This window comes from Lissotriton helveticus, chromosome 4_1 (genome assembly GCF_964261635.1).
Source record: "Lissotriton helveticus chromosome 4_1, aLisHel1.1, whole genome shotgun sequence".
NCBI classification, from domain to species: Eukaryota; Metazoa; Chordata; class Amphibia; order Caudata; family Salamandridae; genus Lissotriton; species Lissotriton helveticus.
The window spans coordinates 964084147-964104726 of record NC_136063.1 but is presented as its reverse complement, the minus strand read 5'-3'; the positions used below and the strand labels follow the sequence as shown (position 1 = coordinate 964104726).

Sequence of the window (20580 nt, the reverse complement as noted above, 5' to 3'; positions counted from 1 at the left end):
TTTCTAAATAGCGTGAAAGATAAACTTGTTTTTAAAAAAAAATAAGAAAAAGAGGAGTGTTTTGTTATGAATGAGCCTGGTCCGCAGAATCGGTCAATAGGGGAGTAGTGAACTCACTGACCCCTTGGTCGTACTCTCTGATTGGATCCAGCTGGGGCCTCTCAACTGCTCACAGCACAGAGTGCAAAAAAAAAAATTTAAGTTATGTTACCAGATGGCTCAATGCCGCCAAAAACACACCTCTTCAATCCTGGTCCTTTAATGTACCCCTTATTGTTTCCAGGTTTGTTAGTCCTAGTGTATGAACTAACGCTCAGCTAGACTACGACTCCCAGGATTCATTAGGCTATTAAGGAGCAGATGTGGAGAAACGCCCAGAGTTGCCGACTTTGGAAACGGGAAGCTAGGTTTGAATCTTCGCGTCGGCTCAGAATCCTGTCATTCTAGGCATATTATTTTAATCTCTGCGTGCCTACAAACAATCTGTCTTTGTGTTTATGTAAGTGGTGCTAGCGTAAAGAGCTCCGATTACTTCGGGTTAAATTAGCGCTACTTAAAAATGCACACAAAAAATACACCAAGGCTGCAAAGTGATAGGTGGCAGATCAATCGGTTAACTAATGCCTTGCGTGTTTTGGTATGAATAAGCCTGGTCTGCAGAAGCGGCCAATTAGAGAGTAGCGAACTCACTGACCCCCTTGGTAGTATATTCTGATTGGATCCTGTTGGGGCCTATCATAGCTGCGCACAGCACACGTATGCAAAACAGTAACAAGCGCCCCCCCCGGCAGCGAAAGCTAAACAGTACTCGTGCATGCAGAGCGGTTGCCTTGCGGGAGCGAGCAGCGGCAGGTGCGATAGCTGCAAACAGATGGCGCCGCTGTTCGCTCCCGCAAGGCAAACGCTCTGGATGTACGAGTACTCATTGGAAACAGTGAAAAAAATGCACGAGTTTCCAAGAAAGTACAGAGCGATGCCAAGAGGTCCCTCCTAAGTAGTGCTTGCGAGCTGCGTAGGCGAGACCTAAAAATTCCAACTAGTGCTCTAACGTCGTTTGTGATAATTGTGTGTATTTACGAGCTACGACGGAATTTGTGGAATTCATTTTATTGCATTGAAAATCGGGTAATTTCCCCGGACACTCACCTGGCACAAAATGTCCTGCCTGTGGGCAGCACAGGAGGCATGCAGAGGTTGCACGAGACACCCCAGCACTCTGAAGTAGCGGTCCATGAGCTCCCAGTCACGAGTCGCCTAGCAGCAGCCAAACTTAGGTACTTTATCATAGTGAAATGTACTCCGTTCAGTCTTGGAACCTGCACACCTTGGTTATATTCTGGTTGTAACAGGTGCAATTCTGTTCTAAAACTACTCTCTCCCTGGTGCTCAGGCTCTGTGTGTCATAAAAAAATATATAAAATATAAAAATGAACAGTATAGGAGTGCACAGCCCAGTAATGCCCCACTAACTATTAGTCCTTGCACCGGCTTCACAGACTCCATGCACACAATTCAGTTCTTGCTAAAGCACCTCAAGGTAGGGTGTTCCTGCTGTTATATAAATGTTCTCTGTAATCCCCCGTTGCTTCAGAGAGTGAGACTATATCAACTAATAAACATGCACTAAAGATACCAATTACTCCACACTTCCTTGCACTAATATGTAAATGTAAATGTATTTGAGCTTGTAAAGCGCACTGCTACCCGTCCATAGGTTTCCTGGCGCTGTATAACTCTGGGGAACCCGTCCTGGCTTTCCCTGTGGGATGGTCCCGGCTGGGAGTTCCCAAGGTGGAGCCAGGCATCCCTGGAATTGATGGGGCCGTTGTGGAGATTAGGCAACCTAATGCCCAGAGTTGCCGAGTGGAACCCCTGATTAGAGGGATGGCTCAGTGGTTAGAGGCGGCAGACCCGGAAGCTGAGATCGGCCGTGGACCAGTGTTCGATTCCCCGCCTCGGCGGGTCTCGGGCTCAAAAAATTCCACGGACTCAACAATTCTCACTCCGGTGCCTACTTGACTCACGGGGTCACACTCTGCGACTCTGGGCAATAGCTTGCTTAATCTCCACTACAGCCCCTCGTGGTGGGATGCCTGGCTTTCACCTTGTGGATACCCTGCCGGGGTATCTCACAGGGGAATACCAGGACGGGTTCCCTAAGCAAGCGCTTAGATACCGTGTCGGTGATTTGCGCTATATAAATACATTTACATACATACATTACATTAGAGTAAGCACCGAAGCGAGAATTATCGAGTCCGCTGACCCAAGTCCACGACCCTGCCGCGTCTGGAATTGAACCCTGGTCCCGGGCCGACTTTTGCTCCCGGGTCTGCCGCCTCTAACCAGTGAGCCACACTACTCCACATACAGGCTCACATGCAGTCTATTGCTCAGATTCTCCCTCTTCCCTCCCCTTCTCCTTCTCCAGCAGGTGCATCAACCCTTCAAACTAGCGTACTGGGTTTGGAGCCAGAGACAGGCACATGGCAAACAGATCACACTGAAGAAAACACTGACCCTGCTGATCTAACCCACTGGGACCGGAGCAAGGGCATTGCAGGTGTTTCTTTACCTTGTATGTGGTAGCAGGTTCAAAAGCCCACCAAACCACCATACTCATAGCCATCTATGACAAGTAGGTTACAAATCGATCACTACAGCAGACTTTCGAGCTCTTTACCTGTCCTATTATCGGGAATGGAGGCTGTAATCAGGAAGTGTCACAGTTTGCCTGTGACGTGATCAGATTTTCTCAAGCTATCTTTAGACAAAGAGCCCTCAATGCTTGGGTACGTTAGAGGTACATGAAGAATGTTTAGACTGTTGTCCTCCCCCTATTGCTGCCCCTGAACCTCATGCCGAGCCCAAAATCCCTCTCGATGCTTGCACTCGCCCATCCACATTATTTTTTATTCTGACTACAGACATGATATTCAGGGGATCTCACTGTCATAACCCCACATTGTCACTGGTTCAGTGTCTCTACTATCTGGCATCAAAGCCTCCAGGACAGGCCCCTGCGTATAAAGAGCTGTTTCATCGCCACTTTCACCTGCGGTGACCCGAACCTCCTTCAGCAGAGACCCATTGTACAGGTATCTCACAGCCTCCACCTCTACCCCAAGTAATCAAGGGCTGGCCCGGCTCTTTTGACAGTTTGTTGTCTCTGGTGGAGTTCAGTGACCTGCTGGATGGATGCTTGTAGCTAGCATCAGAACTCTGCAGCGAAACCTGCACAGTCTCCTTTGCATAGGGTTGCATGTGCAGTCTGCACATGTGGGTGCCAGTGCCAAGGACGGTCTGTCAGAGAGAATCCTGCTTGCTGTGTTAATAGTTAATGGGTTGGTCAGTGCATGAACTAATAGAGATTTCTTAATGTCCCACTGATTAACATAAGTTTCCTTTCAACTACAGCTGTCCATTATTATACATGTAGTTGCCAGAAGGTGAAAGACCACAAAAAGTTGAAAATATTTGGGGGGTTTTTGCCACTATTTTGACCACGGCCCCAGACTCTCTAACCCTGCCTCCCCCGTTTCGTGCAATATCACAGTTCCAATGTTTTTTTAATGCACTTCAACCGCTGAGCAGATAGCTCGCAGGCTGTGCCTGCTACCACTGCTGCACTCTCAGTAGTCTCTGAATACAGTATTCAGGACTTGCTGCCATGTGGTTTGGAGAGCAGGGCAGGAGAAGGGGTAGGGTGAGGGCCTCCTGTCATAGACTCCAGTCTGAGTGAAGGGAGCAAAGAGTCCCCTTATTTTAAAGACAGAGTGGGTCTGCCTCATCATTTTACCAACCACCATCCCTCTGCCCCACACATACCCACCCAGCTCCCAACACCTCAGTTACAGCCAGAGCTGCTGACTTTGAACCTTGGGGACCATGTTCAAGTCTCAGCATTGCTAAACATCCTGTGATTCTGGGCATATCACTTAATTTGCTCTGGCCTAAAAAAATGAGTTTGACCTTGTGTAATGTAACTGCTGCTCATGAGAAGCACTCCAATACTTTTGGGTCGTGATCGTGCTATATTAAAAAAAATGCAAAAAAAAAAAATACCCACACCAGGTTCACATGACAAGCATGGTGCTTTCCTTTCACAGATGAAGCAGATTCTGAACCTTTCCCAGTTTTAAAGGTGAAAGGAAAGAATCATGAACTCTGGCTTTACCACGATCAGTACAAGAGGTGTACGGAAAGTGCCACAGTGTTTCGGCCTGTGCCCTGGCTTGATAACCTAACATGTGCATTTTTAAGCGTAAGTTCACCCAGAAGGGTATCTTGGCGCTGAATAACAGATGTTTATTGTTACCCAACTCCATGTTACTCATTTTATCAACCCAAGAAGGATGAAAGACTGAGTGGACCCAGCAGGATTTAAACCTGTGACCATAAGGTCAAAAACAGAGCCCTACAGTGGACGCATTAGTCCACTAAGCTACCAGTCCCGATATGTCCCGAGAGGATAGTAAAATAAAGTAGTGGCGCTTCTGGGTGTTTGTTCAGCTATTATTGGATCTAAATCAGCTGAAGAATAAACACACTTCATTCACCAGATAGCATTTGACTATCCAAGAGGTCAGGACAGTGTAACCAACTCTACTGTGACTGAGCCTAGGCGTCCTTGCTAGGTGTGACATGAGATTTTGAGGGGTTGCAGTTACTCACTAGCCCCTGTCTCGATGATGCTCAGCTCTGCACTGCTAGATTTTCTGTCTTTTTAGCCTAACACTCCCTCCGCTGTGAGACAAATGCTTGCTTTCCAGCTGTGGGAGTATAAAGATTTCACTGCTGGTACATGTTCTACATATCTGAGAGAGATACATTTGAACCTCAATTGGTGAGCTGCACTTTTTCATGTTAGGGTAGCTTAATCAGCTGCTGCCATTGCTATATGCAAGAGAGAACCCTGCACTGCAACTGCCGGTGCTGCATATGCTCTCTGTGTGGGAGAAGATGCAGAGATCTAGCATGAGTGCACAATAATATAAACACACTACACCAGACCAGAAGTGTAAAAGGAGAGATTATTTTAACTGCCTATTACTGCCTCATGTATTTGTACTTACGAGGGGCGTGGCTTGGACGCCGATCGGGATGGCGGCGTGAGCTCGTAGCTCCGCGCAGGATCCCGCTAATTCTCCTGTTTTCGGAACCCTGGGCGGCCCGGAGACGACTCTCCTGCCCTCTGAAGTGTGAGGGGACAGCTGGGTGCACTTGATGAACTGCTGGGGGACTGCCGCCCCCGAGGAGACCGTGCTGAAGCAGCGGCTGAGGTGTTGCCGAGGGTGCGAAGAAAATGGCGGCGGGGAGGTCGGAAGGCCCCGAACTTCAGCCCTGAGCCGAGTTGTCGCCGACTGGCGAGGGATCCTGGCGAGAGATCCTGCAAGCCGCTGACTGGGGCGCTAGGGTCGGCGGGACTGTGATCTGAGGCCGTGGTGCGCTGCCTTGGCTCGTCCGGAGCTTGGGGACCCTAGCTGGATACCGTCTTGGGACTTCTCCTCTTCCCCTCAGGCTCCCGTGGGGGCGGCCGAGTGGAGTGGGCGTCGCAGGCCGTGGCTCTTGTGCCTGTGAGTGTCGGTGGAGACATTGCACTGCCGGCGACCGGTGCTGCCCACGGGCGCTGACGGTAACCGAGCTCCTGGACTTGTGACGCAGCACTCTGGAATGGCGGCGACGAGTGGGTCGATGGCCGCGGGATGCACTGAGGGGGACTCGGCAACTTCCACCCAGCTGGGCGAGAGTCCCTCCTCGGAGCTCGATCGAGACCAACGGCTGAACCAGCGACTAGATGCCATACTTGATGCGATCGCCTCGACTAAGGACGTGTTGCACCAAGACATCGCCCAAGTGGCCGTGGGCCTGGGGCTGCTGCGCGCAGATCACGCGAAGCTAGCGGACAAAGTTAAGGACCATGACCAACTATTGCTGGACCTGAAACCGTCGGTGGTGGCCGCGGAACATAAGATCACTGATATGTTGGCCCGGTTGGACGCGTTGGAACGGAGGGCGGAGGATGCAGAAGGCCGTAATAGGCGGAACAACGTGCGGGTCGTCGGCCTTCCGGAACGGATTGAGGGGGAGGATGCAGTGGCCTATATGGAGAACTGGTTCCGCACTGTGGTGGCGCCGGAGGGGCTCACTCCTTTCTTTACGCTAGAGAGGGCCCACCGGGTACCTGCTCGCCCACCGGGGCTTGGTCGCCCCCCCCGCCCGATGGTGGTGAGACTCCTCCACTACAAAGACCGGGATCTTCTCATTCAGCGGGCCAGGATGTCGGGCCCCTATGACGTGGAGAATAGTAGGGTTACGATCTTCCCGGACTACACCCAAATGGTCCAGAAAAACCGGGCGTCGTTCCTGGCAGTGAAAAAGGAGCTCAGGGAGGAAAGCATTCAGTACTCCTTGCTCTACCCAGCTAAGTTGCGGATCATGTTGGATGGGTCTACGCACTTTTTTCAGACTCCGGACGAGGTTTGGCAATGGCTGGAGTTGTACAGGGCGGGTACGGACAGATCGCATAAAAGCAGGCGAGATGAGCCCAAGCAGCCCCGGGTGAGACAATCGCAACGCATCCGATCCCGCAACAGGCGCCAACGGGAGAGGCGGGAGGCCCAAATGGCGGCGGAAAAGAGGGATGCACTCGCAGCGACGGCGGCCATTACAGGGTCGCAACAGAACAGTGAACGTGCGGACACTGACTCGGGAGGAGAAGGCGGCAGGTCGGGAGAGGAACTTTCAGAAGCGGACAGTTCGAAGGGGCCGGAGGTGACCCCACAGACCTCGGATGGTATCTTTTGCGGCTGACATTGGGTTGGATTGAGCTAGATCGGGACTTCATGGTGGGGTGGTATCCTGTTGATAGGGGGCCGGGACGCCGGGAGGGGGGGATCTGTGCTTCAAGAGGGATGGAGGCGCGGGGCGTGGGCTCCGCTCGCTGAGGTCGGCGGTGACTCACCCCCCTTGGGCCCTTAAGGCCGCCTGTGGTGGAGACCACAGGGTTATGAGTGTGAGAAGTTGTTTCAAGGTTTGGATGGGGGCGGACATTGGGTTCGTGTGCTCTGTCCTGGGGAGCGGGGTTTGGGAAGTTTTTCTGTTTTGGGTGTGTTTGGGGGGGGGCAACTGCACTGGGGGGGTTATGAACATTCGTTATTTGATTTGGACTGTACGAAGTTGGAATGGGGACATTACCTAATCTGAAATGCCTAACGTGGAATGTCCGGGGGCTGCGAACTATGGTGAAGCGTCATAAGGTCCATGCATATCTTGTACGCAGGGGGGTTCAGATTGCTATGCTTCAGGAGACTCATCTCACTAAGAAGGAATGTACTGCCTTGCAGAAAAGATGGCGGGGCCAGGTGTTTGGCACCACCTACTCAGCGTATGCCAGGGGGGTGCTGATCTGGGTGAGGGCGGGGATACCCTTTCAATTGCTGAATCAAGTAGTGGATCCGGATGGCCGGTTTGTGGCGGTGGAGGGGAGGTTATATGGCCGGGATGTGGTTTTCTGCTGTGTGTATGCGCCAAACACTGATCAAGCTCGATATCTTGATAGCCTCTCAGGGGCGTTAGCCTCCTTCCTGGCGGGCCCGATAGTGCTAGGGGGGGACTTTAACTCGATTACTGATGTGGCTCTGGATAGGTCCCATCCCCCTCTGGTGGACTCCCCGGTGCGCAGGCTGACCGCGCACAGGAAGGACTGGCAGGATAGGTGGGGGCTGCTGGATGTCTGGAGGGAGCGGCACAGGGAGACCAGGGATTACTCCTTTTACTCTGCGCTTCATGACCTGCATGTCAGGATTGACTCGGTGCTCTGTGGTGGATCCCTAGCTCCGTTGGTCTCCCATGCGGAGTACTTAGCTAGGACTATCTCAGATCATAATCCCCTATTGGTGCACATTCAGTGGCAGAGGGAGCGCTCAGTTATACCAACGTGGCGGCTTCGGCCGGAGACACTTGAGGATCCTGTCTTCCAAGACGTGGTTCGGCAAGGCATTGATAGCTATTTCGGAATGAATGCGGGCACGGCCACGAGTAGGTCCATTGAATGGGACGCAATGAAAGTGGTGGCGAGGGGAGTGTGTCTGGGCAGGTTCTCGAATGCTCGCACGGCTGTGTTGAATGACCTCGTGACAGCGGAAGATAGGTTGAGGGACCTGGAGCGCCGCAGGCCGGCTAGACCGGACTTACAAGCCCAGCTATTAGAAGCGAAGGAGGTGGTTGCCACTGAGACGGAACGTTTGCGATGCTATGACTATAAGCAGTATATCGTCAGGGCGCATGCGGAAAGGGACAAGGTGGGTACCCTCTTGGCCAGACTGGCCAACCCGGAACTTAGGGGCTCCCCGATCCTCGGCATTCGCACTGCGCAGGGGGAGATGGTGTACAACCAGGCAGCGATATTGGAGTGCTTTAGGGGGTACTATGAGGAACTGTACCAGAGTCAGCTGGAGGTGGGGGTCCAGGACATTGTGGAATACTTGGGGGAGAGGCAGCTTCCGGTCCTTGCTGAGGAGGACTCGAAGGAACTGGGCGGCCCGGTAACGCTCACGGAAATACGGGCGGCCATAAAGCATATGGCCCGCAACAAAACGCCCGGGGTGGACGGATTACCGATTGAATTTTATCAGCTGTATGCGGATATTTTGACACCCAGATTGCTGACGGTGTATGCTGAAGCATTCGAGGCTGGGGCGCTGCCCGGATCCATGCGGGAGGCCTTGATTGTGCCGCTCCTGAAGCCAGGCCGGGACGCAGCGGACGTGCGGTCTTACCGCCCGCTGTCCATGCTGACGGTGGATTATAAGATTCTGAGCCGGATACTGGCCACCAGGCTGGCCCCGTATATGACGGGCCTGGTACATAGGGACCAGGCCGGGTTCATACCCACGAGGAGCACGGCGCTGAATGTTCGCCGACTGGTGGGGATAATGGACGCCATCTTGGACGGGGAGGGTGCCCCTGCGGTCCTATCTGTAGACATCGAGAAGGCCTTTGATAGTTTGGAATGGCCGTTCCTGGACGGAGTTTTGGAGAGGTTTGGTATGGGCGAGGGGTTCCGCAGGTGGACAAGGGTCTTGTATGCATCGGCGACGGCGAGAGTACGTTTGGGCGGCCTGGTGTCTGCGGCGTACCCGGTGGGCAGGGGCACGCGGCAGGGGTGCTCTCTGTCTCCCCTGTTGTTTGCTCTGGCAATGGAACCTTTAGCGGTCCATGCGAGGTCGGGTGTCGTGTACTTGGGGATAGCCAGGGGCGAGCAGTGGCATTATATATCGCTTTATGCGGATGACTTGCTCCTGTACCTGGCTGACACCTCCCGGGCGTTGGCCGGTGCTATGGAGCTGCTGTCGGAGTTCGGCCGGCTGTCGGGCCTTAAGGTCAATTGGGCGAAGACTTGTGTGTTCCCGCTGCGAGCGGGTTCACCTGCTCCTGACGGAGACTTGGACGTGGTGTGGGAGCCATCTTGTTTCACCTATCTGGGTGTTCGCATTTACCACGCTACCGCAGACCTATTGGAGGGCAACATTGGTCGTTGTGTCCGGGCACTGCGGGGCAGCTTGTCTTTCTGGTCGACCCTCCCGCTGACGGTTCTAGGCAGGATTGCCCTTCTGAAGATGGTGGCACTCCCCCGCTTTCTCTATTATTTCCGGACGCTGCCCATATGGATTCCCCAAGGGGTCTTCAGAGACCTGAGGTCGATGATTATTGGCTTTCTGTGGGGGCATGGCCGCCGTAGAGTGGCCCTGACCACGCTCCTCCGCCCGAAGATGGAAGGGGGTATGGCTGTGCCTGACTTTGAGCTGTATTACCTAGCGGCACAGCTGCAGGTTCTAACACAGAACGTGGCTAGGGTGTTCAGGGGTCCGGAGGAGGACCGGGATCGGGGGATGCAACGCCATGTGTTGTCCTATATTATCATGCAGCAGAGGCTTGAGTTGCGGGCCCTCACCGTGGAGGAAAGGACGCTCCGTTTGTGTTGGCAGAGGAGCCTTCGGAGAGCGAGGGCTTCGCGGCCTTATGCACCGGAGATTCCGATCGGCATGCTGACGGCCTTGCCGCACGGGGGTGATTGGTCCCCGTTGCTGGCTTGGGAAGAGATGGGATTGCAGGTGGTGGGCGACCTGTACATAGATGGGGCGTTGGCACAGTTTGAGGTGCTCCGGGACCAGTTTGGGCTGCCTGACGGGGGGTTCCTCCTACACGCGGCAGTGGTGGCTGCCGTACAGAAGCACTGGAAAGGGGGGCTCGTAGAACCAACGACGACTATGGCGTGCCAATATGTGGTGATGGCAGCTGGTACGGTTAAGGCTGTGACGTGCCTCCATAATAGGATGCTGCATGAGGGTCTGGAGCCGCTCCTGGGGCTCAAGTCTAAATGGGAGGAGAGTGTGGGCCGCCCCATACCGGATACGGCGTGGGGACACATCCTGCGGCGTACGTGGAAGGGCACGAGAAATGCGCGCTTTCAACAAGTGCATTTCTATGTGCTTCATAGGGCCTATTTAACCCCGGAGAAATTACAGCGGTACTTCCGGGTGCCGGATGCCCGATGCCCACGGTGTTCGTCTTTGGGTGCGGACATGGATCATTTGTTTTGGGGGTGCCCGCAATTGGGGACCTACTGGGCAGAGGTAGGGGAACTCCTGAATGAAGTGTCTGCCAGGGAGGTGGACTTTGATATGGCGGCGTGCCTGTTGCTCTGGTTCCCGCACACCAAACGCACCAAGGTGACGAGCAAATTTATTGACCTGGGTCTGATACTGGCGCAGAGGGAGATATCGTGGCACTGGAAGTCCAGGGGGGGGCCCTCGCTGCGTAGGTGGAGGAATGAATTGCTGCGGTGGTCTGCTTGCGAGAGTGTGCTCCGGATGAAACAGGCTGTTAAGTTGGGGAATGAGAGGGTTCTGGACGCGGCGCGTGCATGGGAGCAGGTGGTGCAGGCCTTGCGTGACTCTATGGTGGATGACGGGGATGGAGAGAACTGAGCCGGTGGACACCACGGGGCGCACACAGAAGAGCTAATTTCCGCGCTGTGGTAGATCCATCCAACTCGACAGGGCGAGGGGTACTCCTAGCAGTTGCCAGGGGGGGGGGCCTTGGGGGGGACTGGTTTGTGGGACTTGGGGTGGGACGGAAGCCATTAGGGGGTGGCTAGCCTGGGTGCCTAGGCTCTATTAGGGAGGTTGCGTGCTGTGGCAGTGGGGGAGGGCTGGGGGAGCGGCCAGGCGAGTTGGGGCGGGGGCGCTTAGGGGGAGCCCCGAAGCGCGGGATGTTACTGCATTAGTTTTGGGATGGCTGACGGAGATTTTGTTGTGGGGGGGGGGGGTAAAAAGCAGATACGTACGATGGCTTTTCGACCATGGTCCCTGTGGGACTTGCACTGTGATTTTCTCCTATTGCTTGGATCAACATGCCGCCCGGCCTCCGGGATGCGGGCTGAATGGCTGTGTACAGTTTGGATTTATTATTGGACAGTGGGGTGTCGCGGGGGCACGGGTTGATTGTTTGTATCCTGTGGTTTCTAACTCTGCAATAAAAATATGTTTAAAAAAAAAAAAAATGTATTTGTACTTACGAATACTGCCTCAGTGAGCCACAGGCACATCTGCTACGTAATTTTGCTGCCCCGGTAACCGTTCATAAGCTCTGCCAAGAAGTGCAGTTATTCCCATTCACAAGTTTATCCGAGCATCAGATCCGAGTATTTTTGAAGCTGGACAGCTATGAGTTCGCGCTATGATGGAGAACACCCTTCTGTCCTACAGGTTCATATTTCGACAACGTCTTGTCTGTGCCAAACACTTCAAGAAATGTAGTCAATTATAAATCTGCACTCTGCCTTTAGGTACTATTTTTCTTCATATGAAACCGTTACATGCAAATTAGTTGATAATTGGGTTCGGTGCACACGACGCATCTGCACGCATGCTGTACAACCACCCACTACAACAGGTGCATTTAAGAGTGCAGGACCATGCACTGCATAATTGGAATTGCACTTGAAATATAGATTGCATAGTATGTTGCACTGATTGCAGTGCAGGTTGTCTTTGTGCAGACCTCCCTTAGTAATTTATGGAATAGGCGGGGCACGCAGTTACCTTCCCAGGACAAGTAGGTTTGTGTAACATTTTCTCCCCTGGCCAAGTCGATTTTTGAAAAATGTCCACACCCCTGCACCAGGAAAATGCTAGTGGCTCTATGCAGATGACATTCTTGTATTTATTAAGAACCCAGAGTCCAATCTGTCCTTAGTAACCAAAGAAATGATCAAATATTGCACCACTTCGGGAGTTAAACTGAAATAAACCTGAATCTCTCCCCCCCACCCCTTCGATGAAAAGAGTCTGCATATGGATATTAACGTTCCATAGCACGGACTGCAAACCCCACTTTTAAACGAAAGCGTTAATATGTCCCATTCTATTCTGTTGTGTTAACCAGACCAGTCGAGACATTCTGCAGGAACTTTGGAGAAGAACACTTTATTCACTGGGATAGTCATACTGATAACTATGGTAACTATGAGAAAATGGCCATTAATAGTAGCTATACGTCCTGTCGCTGAGCAAAGACTCCAATTTCAAAATGTTTCTGTCTCATACATATGGATGCCTAGATATCTCATGGAGTCTGTTTACCATCTAAGGGGATATTCAGAGTTAGGCTACCATATCCCACTTCGCTGTATACTGGCTGAAACAAGACTGCTAAGCTCCACATCTAGCAGCAGAGAAAGATCAGCCACAGAAAGGCACTTTACACACTGCACCTTCCAATGCTCTGCCTAGACCTTCTTCCCAGATTCGCACATGCAGCAGAATGCACTAGGCTCCGTGGGACTCGAACAGAAAAGATGGCCTTACTCAGTTTTATACTACCAATATACAACTGTTAGAGAAACTCTTACAACCTCGACACAAGAAAAGACCATCAGAGAAATCCAGACAGAAAAAAACATCTAACGCCTGGGAGTTCTTTTTATAAATGGGGACTTTATAACACTCAATCAGTTTAATACCTCAGCACCCAACTCCATGGTGAACACATTAATTTACTCCAGAATATGAAAAGCAGTAAAATCTGACTTAGTGTTTCACCAACAAACCACTAAACGTCACTCTCGTACAGCATATGACAGCTTTCTCCAACTCAAGAGGATGGGCGTTCAGGTTTTTAGGTCGAGCCTGGGCAGCGCATGTGTTGCTCTGCGAGGCATGCTGTATTCAGGTAGGGACTTAAATCTCTGACTACTCTCCAGACATATTTTTCCTTGGCTTGTGTCATTGTCCGCTGTAAACTGTGGCTGTTCATTGGTCAATAGCCTTAGTAGACCCACCTTAGTACCGCCTTGCCTCATTTTGTAACCTTCCATGGTGACACCCCCGGTTACGTGTGTTGTTTCTCTGTAGGCTTTAATTACAGACTTCGAGTACTATTTTCACAAATAGTTTCGTCCTGCCCCTGCTGTTGCAGGCAGGACATTCTCTCTAACGCATTTTTTTATAGCACGAAGGCATTTGCAATAGGTCTCGCATTTGGGAGAGTTTAAGCTATTGACATTGTAAATGACAATGCCTTTTTTATCTGTTTTAAAAACAACAAATAAAAGGCATTATCATTTACAATACCAATAGCTCAAACTCTCGTAAATGCGAAACCTATTGTATTGCAAATGCTTGTTATGCTGAAGTATTCATTAACACAGGACACTAAGCTCCGGGGTCGTAGGAATTAGATTTGAGTTGTAGCGGAGATGACACGACATGGGCATACGGTTGTAGACAAAATAAATTAAGTTCTAGGAAATATAGACATACACGTATACCTTTTTAATAAGATTTTATCATACTCCTTCAAAACTACACAGAGGTGATTCAAACATAAGCTCTGCATGCTATCACTGAGCATACCCCACTGCAGATTTCATACACCTTGATTGGAATTGTATCAAGATCCATGAATACTGGAAAGCAGGCTTCAAACCACTCTGATATTACAACCAATCCCCTTGATATGTCCCTACTGATTGCAAACCTGGGATACATTGCTAAAATTCCCATATTAAGAAGCTAACTGCTATAGTGCTCCCATCTTCTCAAATCAAAATAGCAACTCATGTACCATCTACTATGGCAGCTTGGTTAACAAAGTTGCAATGATTTTGTGGACATCTGTTCATCCATGCAACCAATAAATAGCAGACTGGAAAGTATATGGGATCGCTTTAGGGCATTTATTATCAGTACGACCAAGACAAGTGCTGACCTCTCAAAAGCCCCACCAATAGCAATGTCCCGAATTACAGTCTGAACCCAAGCTTGAGAACACACAGGCATTTTTACTGCCTTCCTGATCTGTGATTTCCTAATCATCTTCTACTTGCTGCACCTTGTGCTCGTCTAGGCTTTTCATGTCTTAGCACCTTTTTTACTATACAAATATTAATTGTGGTATGCTGCCTGGATTGTACATCTAATGATGTGTATAGTAACAAGGATGCACTTAGCCATGGAACAGTGCTAAACTGTATTTGTGTTTTACTAACAATGAAAATAAAGACTTTAAAACAAAAGTCACATAACGTTTGCAGAAAAAAGTACGGCACTACTGAGTGAGGGTGGAGAGTCAATAGCCCCATAGTATCTGCACATACAAACACTTGATTTCCTGAGTTTGTGGAAAAAGATACTTTTTATAATGTATTCAGACATCACAAAGGCACACAAACGGTTAGATGAGGTACTACACATCTTCGGAGATGTCAAGAAGAAGTTAAGAGCTCATATTTAACGCCAAGTCAAGGGAGAACATAATATTGATTTGTGAGCTCAACATGTAGTATCTTTAATTGGTTTAGGAGAAGTTTATTCGGTCAGTAACTAGTAAGATGGGCATTAACTACAAGTCTATGTTTAGGATGAAAGGAGATATGATTTAAGAAAACAGATTTGAGGAGACAGTGAAAGTGAAGTTTACGAGAGCAAACTGCCACTGTTCCATGTTTTCTAGAAACATTCATTTCCAGCTGTTTGATTTTGGATTTGGCAAAAACCATTTTTTTCCTTACCTTCTTCGTCATCTTGCTCCATGTCATCGACATCATCTTTACCGGATTCATGTTCCGCCAGTTTATTGGCTTGCTGCTCGTACCAAAGTAATCGAGGAGGCTTTTCGGGCCTGCATTTCCCTTGCACCTCCTGGGCACCTGAAGCAGCAGTGGGTGTACCCTCGGCAACTGTGCTTGGAACAGAGGGCTTCTTTTTTGGAGACATGGAGGGCTGGGCCTTGATGGCCTGTTGAATGGCGGTATTCATTGCATCATGGTCCACGCTCTCCTGTTCCAGACCCTTCTCTATGTTCTTCTCATTAAGTAGTTCTACCTTCTTGCTCACAGCTTCAACAGCTCTCTTTTCTAGATCCAGGTGCTTCTTGGACTTTAGGTGATTCTCATAGGTGTTGTACGTGGAGAATCGCTTACTGCAGGCTGCACAATATGTGGCGGTTTCTCGACTCTGTTCTTCCACAACTGCCCTCTGAGCGAGGACTCTCTCCTGGAAGTTCTCAGCTGTGACAGAAGGCATGTCAGCCACTTTTCTTTTCAAGTTGTACCTGTGCCAGTCAGTCTTATAGTGGGCGCGCTGAATATCTGCATCGGCAAAAGCCACACGACACGTGATGCATGTGTAAGATGCCATGTCTGAGAAGAAAATTAATAAAAACAACAAAGTAAATGACATGCGAAGAAAAATATAATCTTTTCCAAACTATCACTTTTTACATGCAATGGTATCAATACACAAAATTTTAAAAAGCCAGAAAAATTGTTTTGGCTTTTGTACAATGAAATTATGTTTCCAAGTTGACTATTATAAGTAAGGAGTAGAACAGGAGAAGCAGTATTGTATGGCTTATTAACACATTTAGCAAAGCTAGAAAAGGCAAAACGATAGGCACTTGATGGGAGGGTGTTGGCCAAAAGCAGGGCAGGGGTTTGTGCGGAAAAAAAGAGCGGGGGCGGTGGAGGCAGTTTATAGGGGCAAGGCAGAGCGATGAGGCAAATGAAGTTCAAGCAGTACAGGGCCTGGAGGCTGTAAAAGCACAGGGGTGCGGATACAAATGCTACATCCAACCTGGAGGGGGTTGTTGCACACTGTGGAATGGGTGGAATTTCAAATGAAGTAGCACAGGGTTTGGGGTGGTGGAGCAACACAAACCACATGGTCCAGATGAGGCGGGAGATGGAATTAGCAAGAGGTTAGGGCCGAGTGATTGTGCAGCAAATGCATGGTCCCAAAAATAAACATTTGCAATGCAATACGTCTCGCATTTGTGAGAGTTAGAGCTATTGCCATTGTAAATGACAATATCTTTAATCTATGTGTTTTGGACTGGAGTGGATGGATGTGGTTTGATGTAGAATTACGTGGGTTGAACTGGAATTGTTAGTTGTGTGATGTGTAGTGAAATTATGTGACATGTTGCATAGATAGGGGTCAGAGCTGCACAGAATAGATAGAAACAAAGAATGAGAGGGATAGGTAGTTTGTGTTCAAAGTGGTGAATGAATTCTAGATAGAGGTGGTGCTGAGTGATGCCGAGGTGCTGGAAAGAGAAGCCAAGTTGTGAGCATGCCCTTCTGGTTTTGCCAGGAGATCTGCCAAATGTTAGTGAGCTTTCCTGCTTTTCTCTTTTGTTATTAAGAAGAAAATCATTATTGCTCCTGTCCATATTACTTCTGAGTGTCGATAAGCTGCTCAATACCTTAAAATAACCAACACACACCCCTAAATGAATGAGAGTCCACTTCATCAAAGAGGAAAACGCTTAACACAATAATATAAACAAGCAGCCAGCCATCAGAGAATATGTTTTAGAGTAAGGATCGGTGTACTCCAGGCTGCGTGCAATGGGCTGCATCCACATTTTCCTCAGAACTACCCGCTCCACCAGGAAGGATAAATACCAGAATTCCATGCGGCAATGTGGACATTTAGGTTCCAAATGATGCAGGACATGGAAGGGAAAGCTGGGCAGCCATGGCACGGGAAGGAGCCAAGCCACGGACTAACAGCATGAAACACAAAGGATTCCGGCGCCTGACCTCTATGTGCAGTGTTTGCTAACAGAGCACAGCAGAAGCAGGGGAAAGGAAAAGCTCAACCTCCAATTCTTCTAAAAACATGCTGTGAACAACACGATGGAGGAGGGTGGTAAAGACATCGAAGTGTGGTGGGTGTTTGAGTAAACTCACAAGGAGTGGGAGGACGGCACAGGGAGGGCTTTGCATGACCCCTACCTTAGACTCTGGAGCTGGAGAAAGTGAGAGAACCCCTGAACACTAGAGCCCAGCCCCATAAGAGAATATATTTCTTACCGATATATTTAGCTCAAACTTAGTAAAAATGGAAACATGCCCTCCCCCTGCCCTGACTGCAGATGAAAATCAAACATGCGCACATACAAAAGCAAGAACCCCAGATATAGACACAATCTCAAATTATACGTGTGCAGATACAAGCACCACAGATATACACCCTCACAAATCACACTTGTGCACATACAAACACAGGCACCACATATACACAATGCCACACTCCAGCATACATTATTCTTCTTAGCGTCGTCCAGGTTAACCACTCGGCTGGCAATCCCCTCATGCCAACTCAGATCTAGTGCTTCATTATTACCACCCCCGGAGCAAAAATTTGCCAGACAGAAGTCCTGCACCGTTGCCATATCAGTTGACAAGTACCAGTGACGATCTGAAGAACCAGTGACTACCTGCTCATCTGGTTTGCATCCAGACGACAGTAGCGAGAGCACCTCCTGACCAGGACACATCTACCCCAGAGGTTACACGACCGACTAGGCAGTGGCTCCTAGGCAGTATTACAGCTGCCCCGAGTCAGACAGGCCCAAGTACAACCTAATGTCAGTCCTGTGGCAACCCAACTAAGGGGCCTTCCACAGGCGCAGGAGATAGACTCGACTTTGCCCCATCGACGGATTCCATGATGTAGCCAGGCTGTGTAATGGAAACTCCAACAGGTGCCAATAAGGCAAAGCTGTCTTCAGTGGATCAAGCGAAACCATAGTGAAAATTCACAATGGACTCGCTCCTGACGCAACCGGTTTCTGAATTATTGAACACTACCACACATCATCCTCAACGTTAGCCGAGTGGACCAACTTTAAAGTAAGGACAGGTTTCCACCCAGTAGGCTAGCAGAGTGCCGGACGTCTCCTAGACAGCATTTGTGTCCTGAGCCCCTCAGGTTAAAATATGAATGCAGGCAGAGACATACTGGTGCAGTTTGTTGCAGTCAGCCCACATCGCCGCTGTCCCGTTGATTTGACTTTAGAGCCTGGTGGCTCATGTGGTATCTAGTTTATTATTGTTTTATATCCACAGGTTGAACTTATTTTGAATTTTTTCCAATAAAATGTGGGAGGACATGTAGTGTCCTACCGGACACATGCTAGTGTTTCGTCCAGCCACTCCCTTGAGGACTGGCTTTCACTCCCACTAAACACACCCATCCAATACAGGCGTCACAGTGACGTGTGCCTGCAAATAAAAGGGTTCGAGCGCCTCTTTGAGAAAACATGCTGACAATTCTGCAAACTAAATTGACCACTAGCCGCGGCCCATCACTGAGCTGACCTTGTGATAAAACCTCAACTGTGACAAAGCGTCACACATCAATAAGACAACCTAAACAGCGACAAAAAAATTCAAAATAAATGTGGAGTAATGAGGCTACTGCCTGGTATCCAAAAACTCACCACTGTCAGAAGGAATCTGACAGACGAAAACAAGACAGGCGACAGTAGCCCGAAAACGTTACACACAGTGTTTGTGTTGTTACTTTATCCATCATGTGGGCCTAATGTACACGACATTACACTAACCTTACTATCCACTTCCTTAACTCACACCTGAACCCTAAAACTAATTTTAAACCTCATAACACCCTGAACTCTTATTAAAATGCTTCACATTTGATATATTTACTTTGTAGAACGTAAACAACAATAAAGCATACTTGCACACCGAGACTACATGCCTGGCTTTCTGGTTTACTTCATAACTGTGCTACTGCATACGATTATCTGAATCTTTCGCTTATAAACAATTTGTATATGGGCAATTGAAAATCCCAAAAGGTTGTCCCTTGAAGTAATTTACTGTCTCCTACTACCTGTAATGATACACCTGGCCACTAGGACCCGTCCTTGTAATCTGGAAGTGCTGCACCCTTAAAGCCGGTATTCAGGTCGAAGGTATAGAGAGGCGTACGACCGATCGGAGACTTACGAATGCTAACTAGTATACACTGTAATGCTACGTGTCTTGTATTGGCCACTTTGCAGTCCCCCACAGTGCCAAACTCCTGGCACTTTATAATATTATATGCCTGCTTTAGGGCGAGCCGGACATCATGACCGGGCGTAATGAAGCCCCCGTTATGCAGACAGCAGAGGGGCAGTCCCAGACTCGCGCACATGTGGCTTAGCATTTAGCACCAGCACTGTATATAATGCTCACCGGCTCACGCGGCTTCAATGCAGATCTGCCGGAAGAGGGCTTGACGCGCAGTGACTCACATACGGACCGGACGGCTCTCGGCGCAGGAAAGCGCCACAAAATGTCTGAGAAGTCAAACGTCGTTGATGCGCCTAATTCCGCTTTGGTGCCAATTCTGCTCACTGACTGCGAACCAGCTCACACCAGTCACAAGGTGGTTCAGGTTGTCGGCACACTGACAGAAATAGGCAAAGCAGCAGACAAAGTATGTCACTTTTTATTAAGCTATGTACTAGGATTCCAATGCGACGTCACGTTTCATTGCCCAACAGCCAATGAATACCGAGCTACCTCCTAGGCGAGACATTAACCAATCCAACGCCATCACACTTTCCCTCCAATAGTGGAACGTTTCCTACTATTTGATTGCCTATAATCGCCGAGTGGGTTGTGTTGGCAACTTGTCATTGATAATACAGAAAACCAATTGAGTAATCAAGAAGAATGGTTTTCTGGCTGTGCGCTCGAAGTGCTTTAAAAGTATGTGGACGGTGAACCTGAGTGCAAAAGGGAGTGGTGGTTGGTTCGGGTGTTCTGTTAGCAAGATGGCCGGGTGGCTACAAGAACAAAATATTGCAGCTGTTTAATGGGCATTTCCCGTAAAATAACCCATACACCTTAAATAAAACAATACCGCATGTTAAAAATATCAGTGAGTGTAAAGGAAGATTGGTTTAGCTTTAGGCAGGAACAGTCAGGAGTCCAGCAGGTGAAATAGAAAGGTTTATTTCAATCCAAACAGCATATCCACGGGAGCACGTCTGCACACAGCAACCTCCAACTGTACAAGTGCCTAAAGTCACAGTTGGAAGTTACTGGTTAAGACGTCTCGAGGAAATGCATCTCTTGAAGGTAAACATTCCTCAAGAGATGCGTGACAACAAAACTAGAACATATATGTGAGAAGTTAGAACAAGATGCACGTGCAAATGACAGCTTACAACAGAATACATACCTCTAAGCACTCTACATCTTCTCCCTCC

The 20580-nt window shown here is 49.4% G+C and overlaps 1 protein-coding gene across 3 annotated transcripts in view; it reads right to left on the bottom strand.

The window, feature by feature from the left end:
• The window catches only part of ZNF622 (zinc finger protein 622), an 85247-nt gene extending 65397 nt beyond the window's left edge, over nucleotides 1-19850 (bottom strand). Inside the window, exons 1-2 of one of the 3 annotated variants that reach the window (XM_078687578.1) lie at nucleotides 19559-19850; nucleotides 15077-15706 (exon numbers count right to left, since the gene is read on the bottom strand). In XM_078687578.1, the coding sequence (XP_078543704.1) occupies nucleotides 15077-15704 (628 nt within the window). In that variant the 5' untranslated portion in view covers nucleotides 15705-15706; nucleotides 19559-19850. Of the gene's footprint in view, nucleotides 1-15076; nucleotides 15707-19211 lie in introns of all 3 variants that reach the window. The other 2 variants (XM_078687580.1, XM_078687581.1) reach the window with 2 other exon arrangements.
• Between the last annotated feature and the right edge of the window lie 730 nt (nucleotides 19851-20580).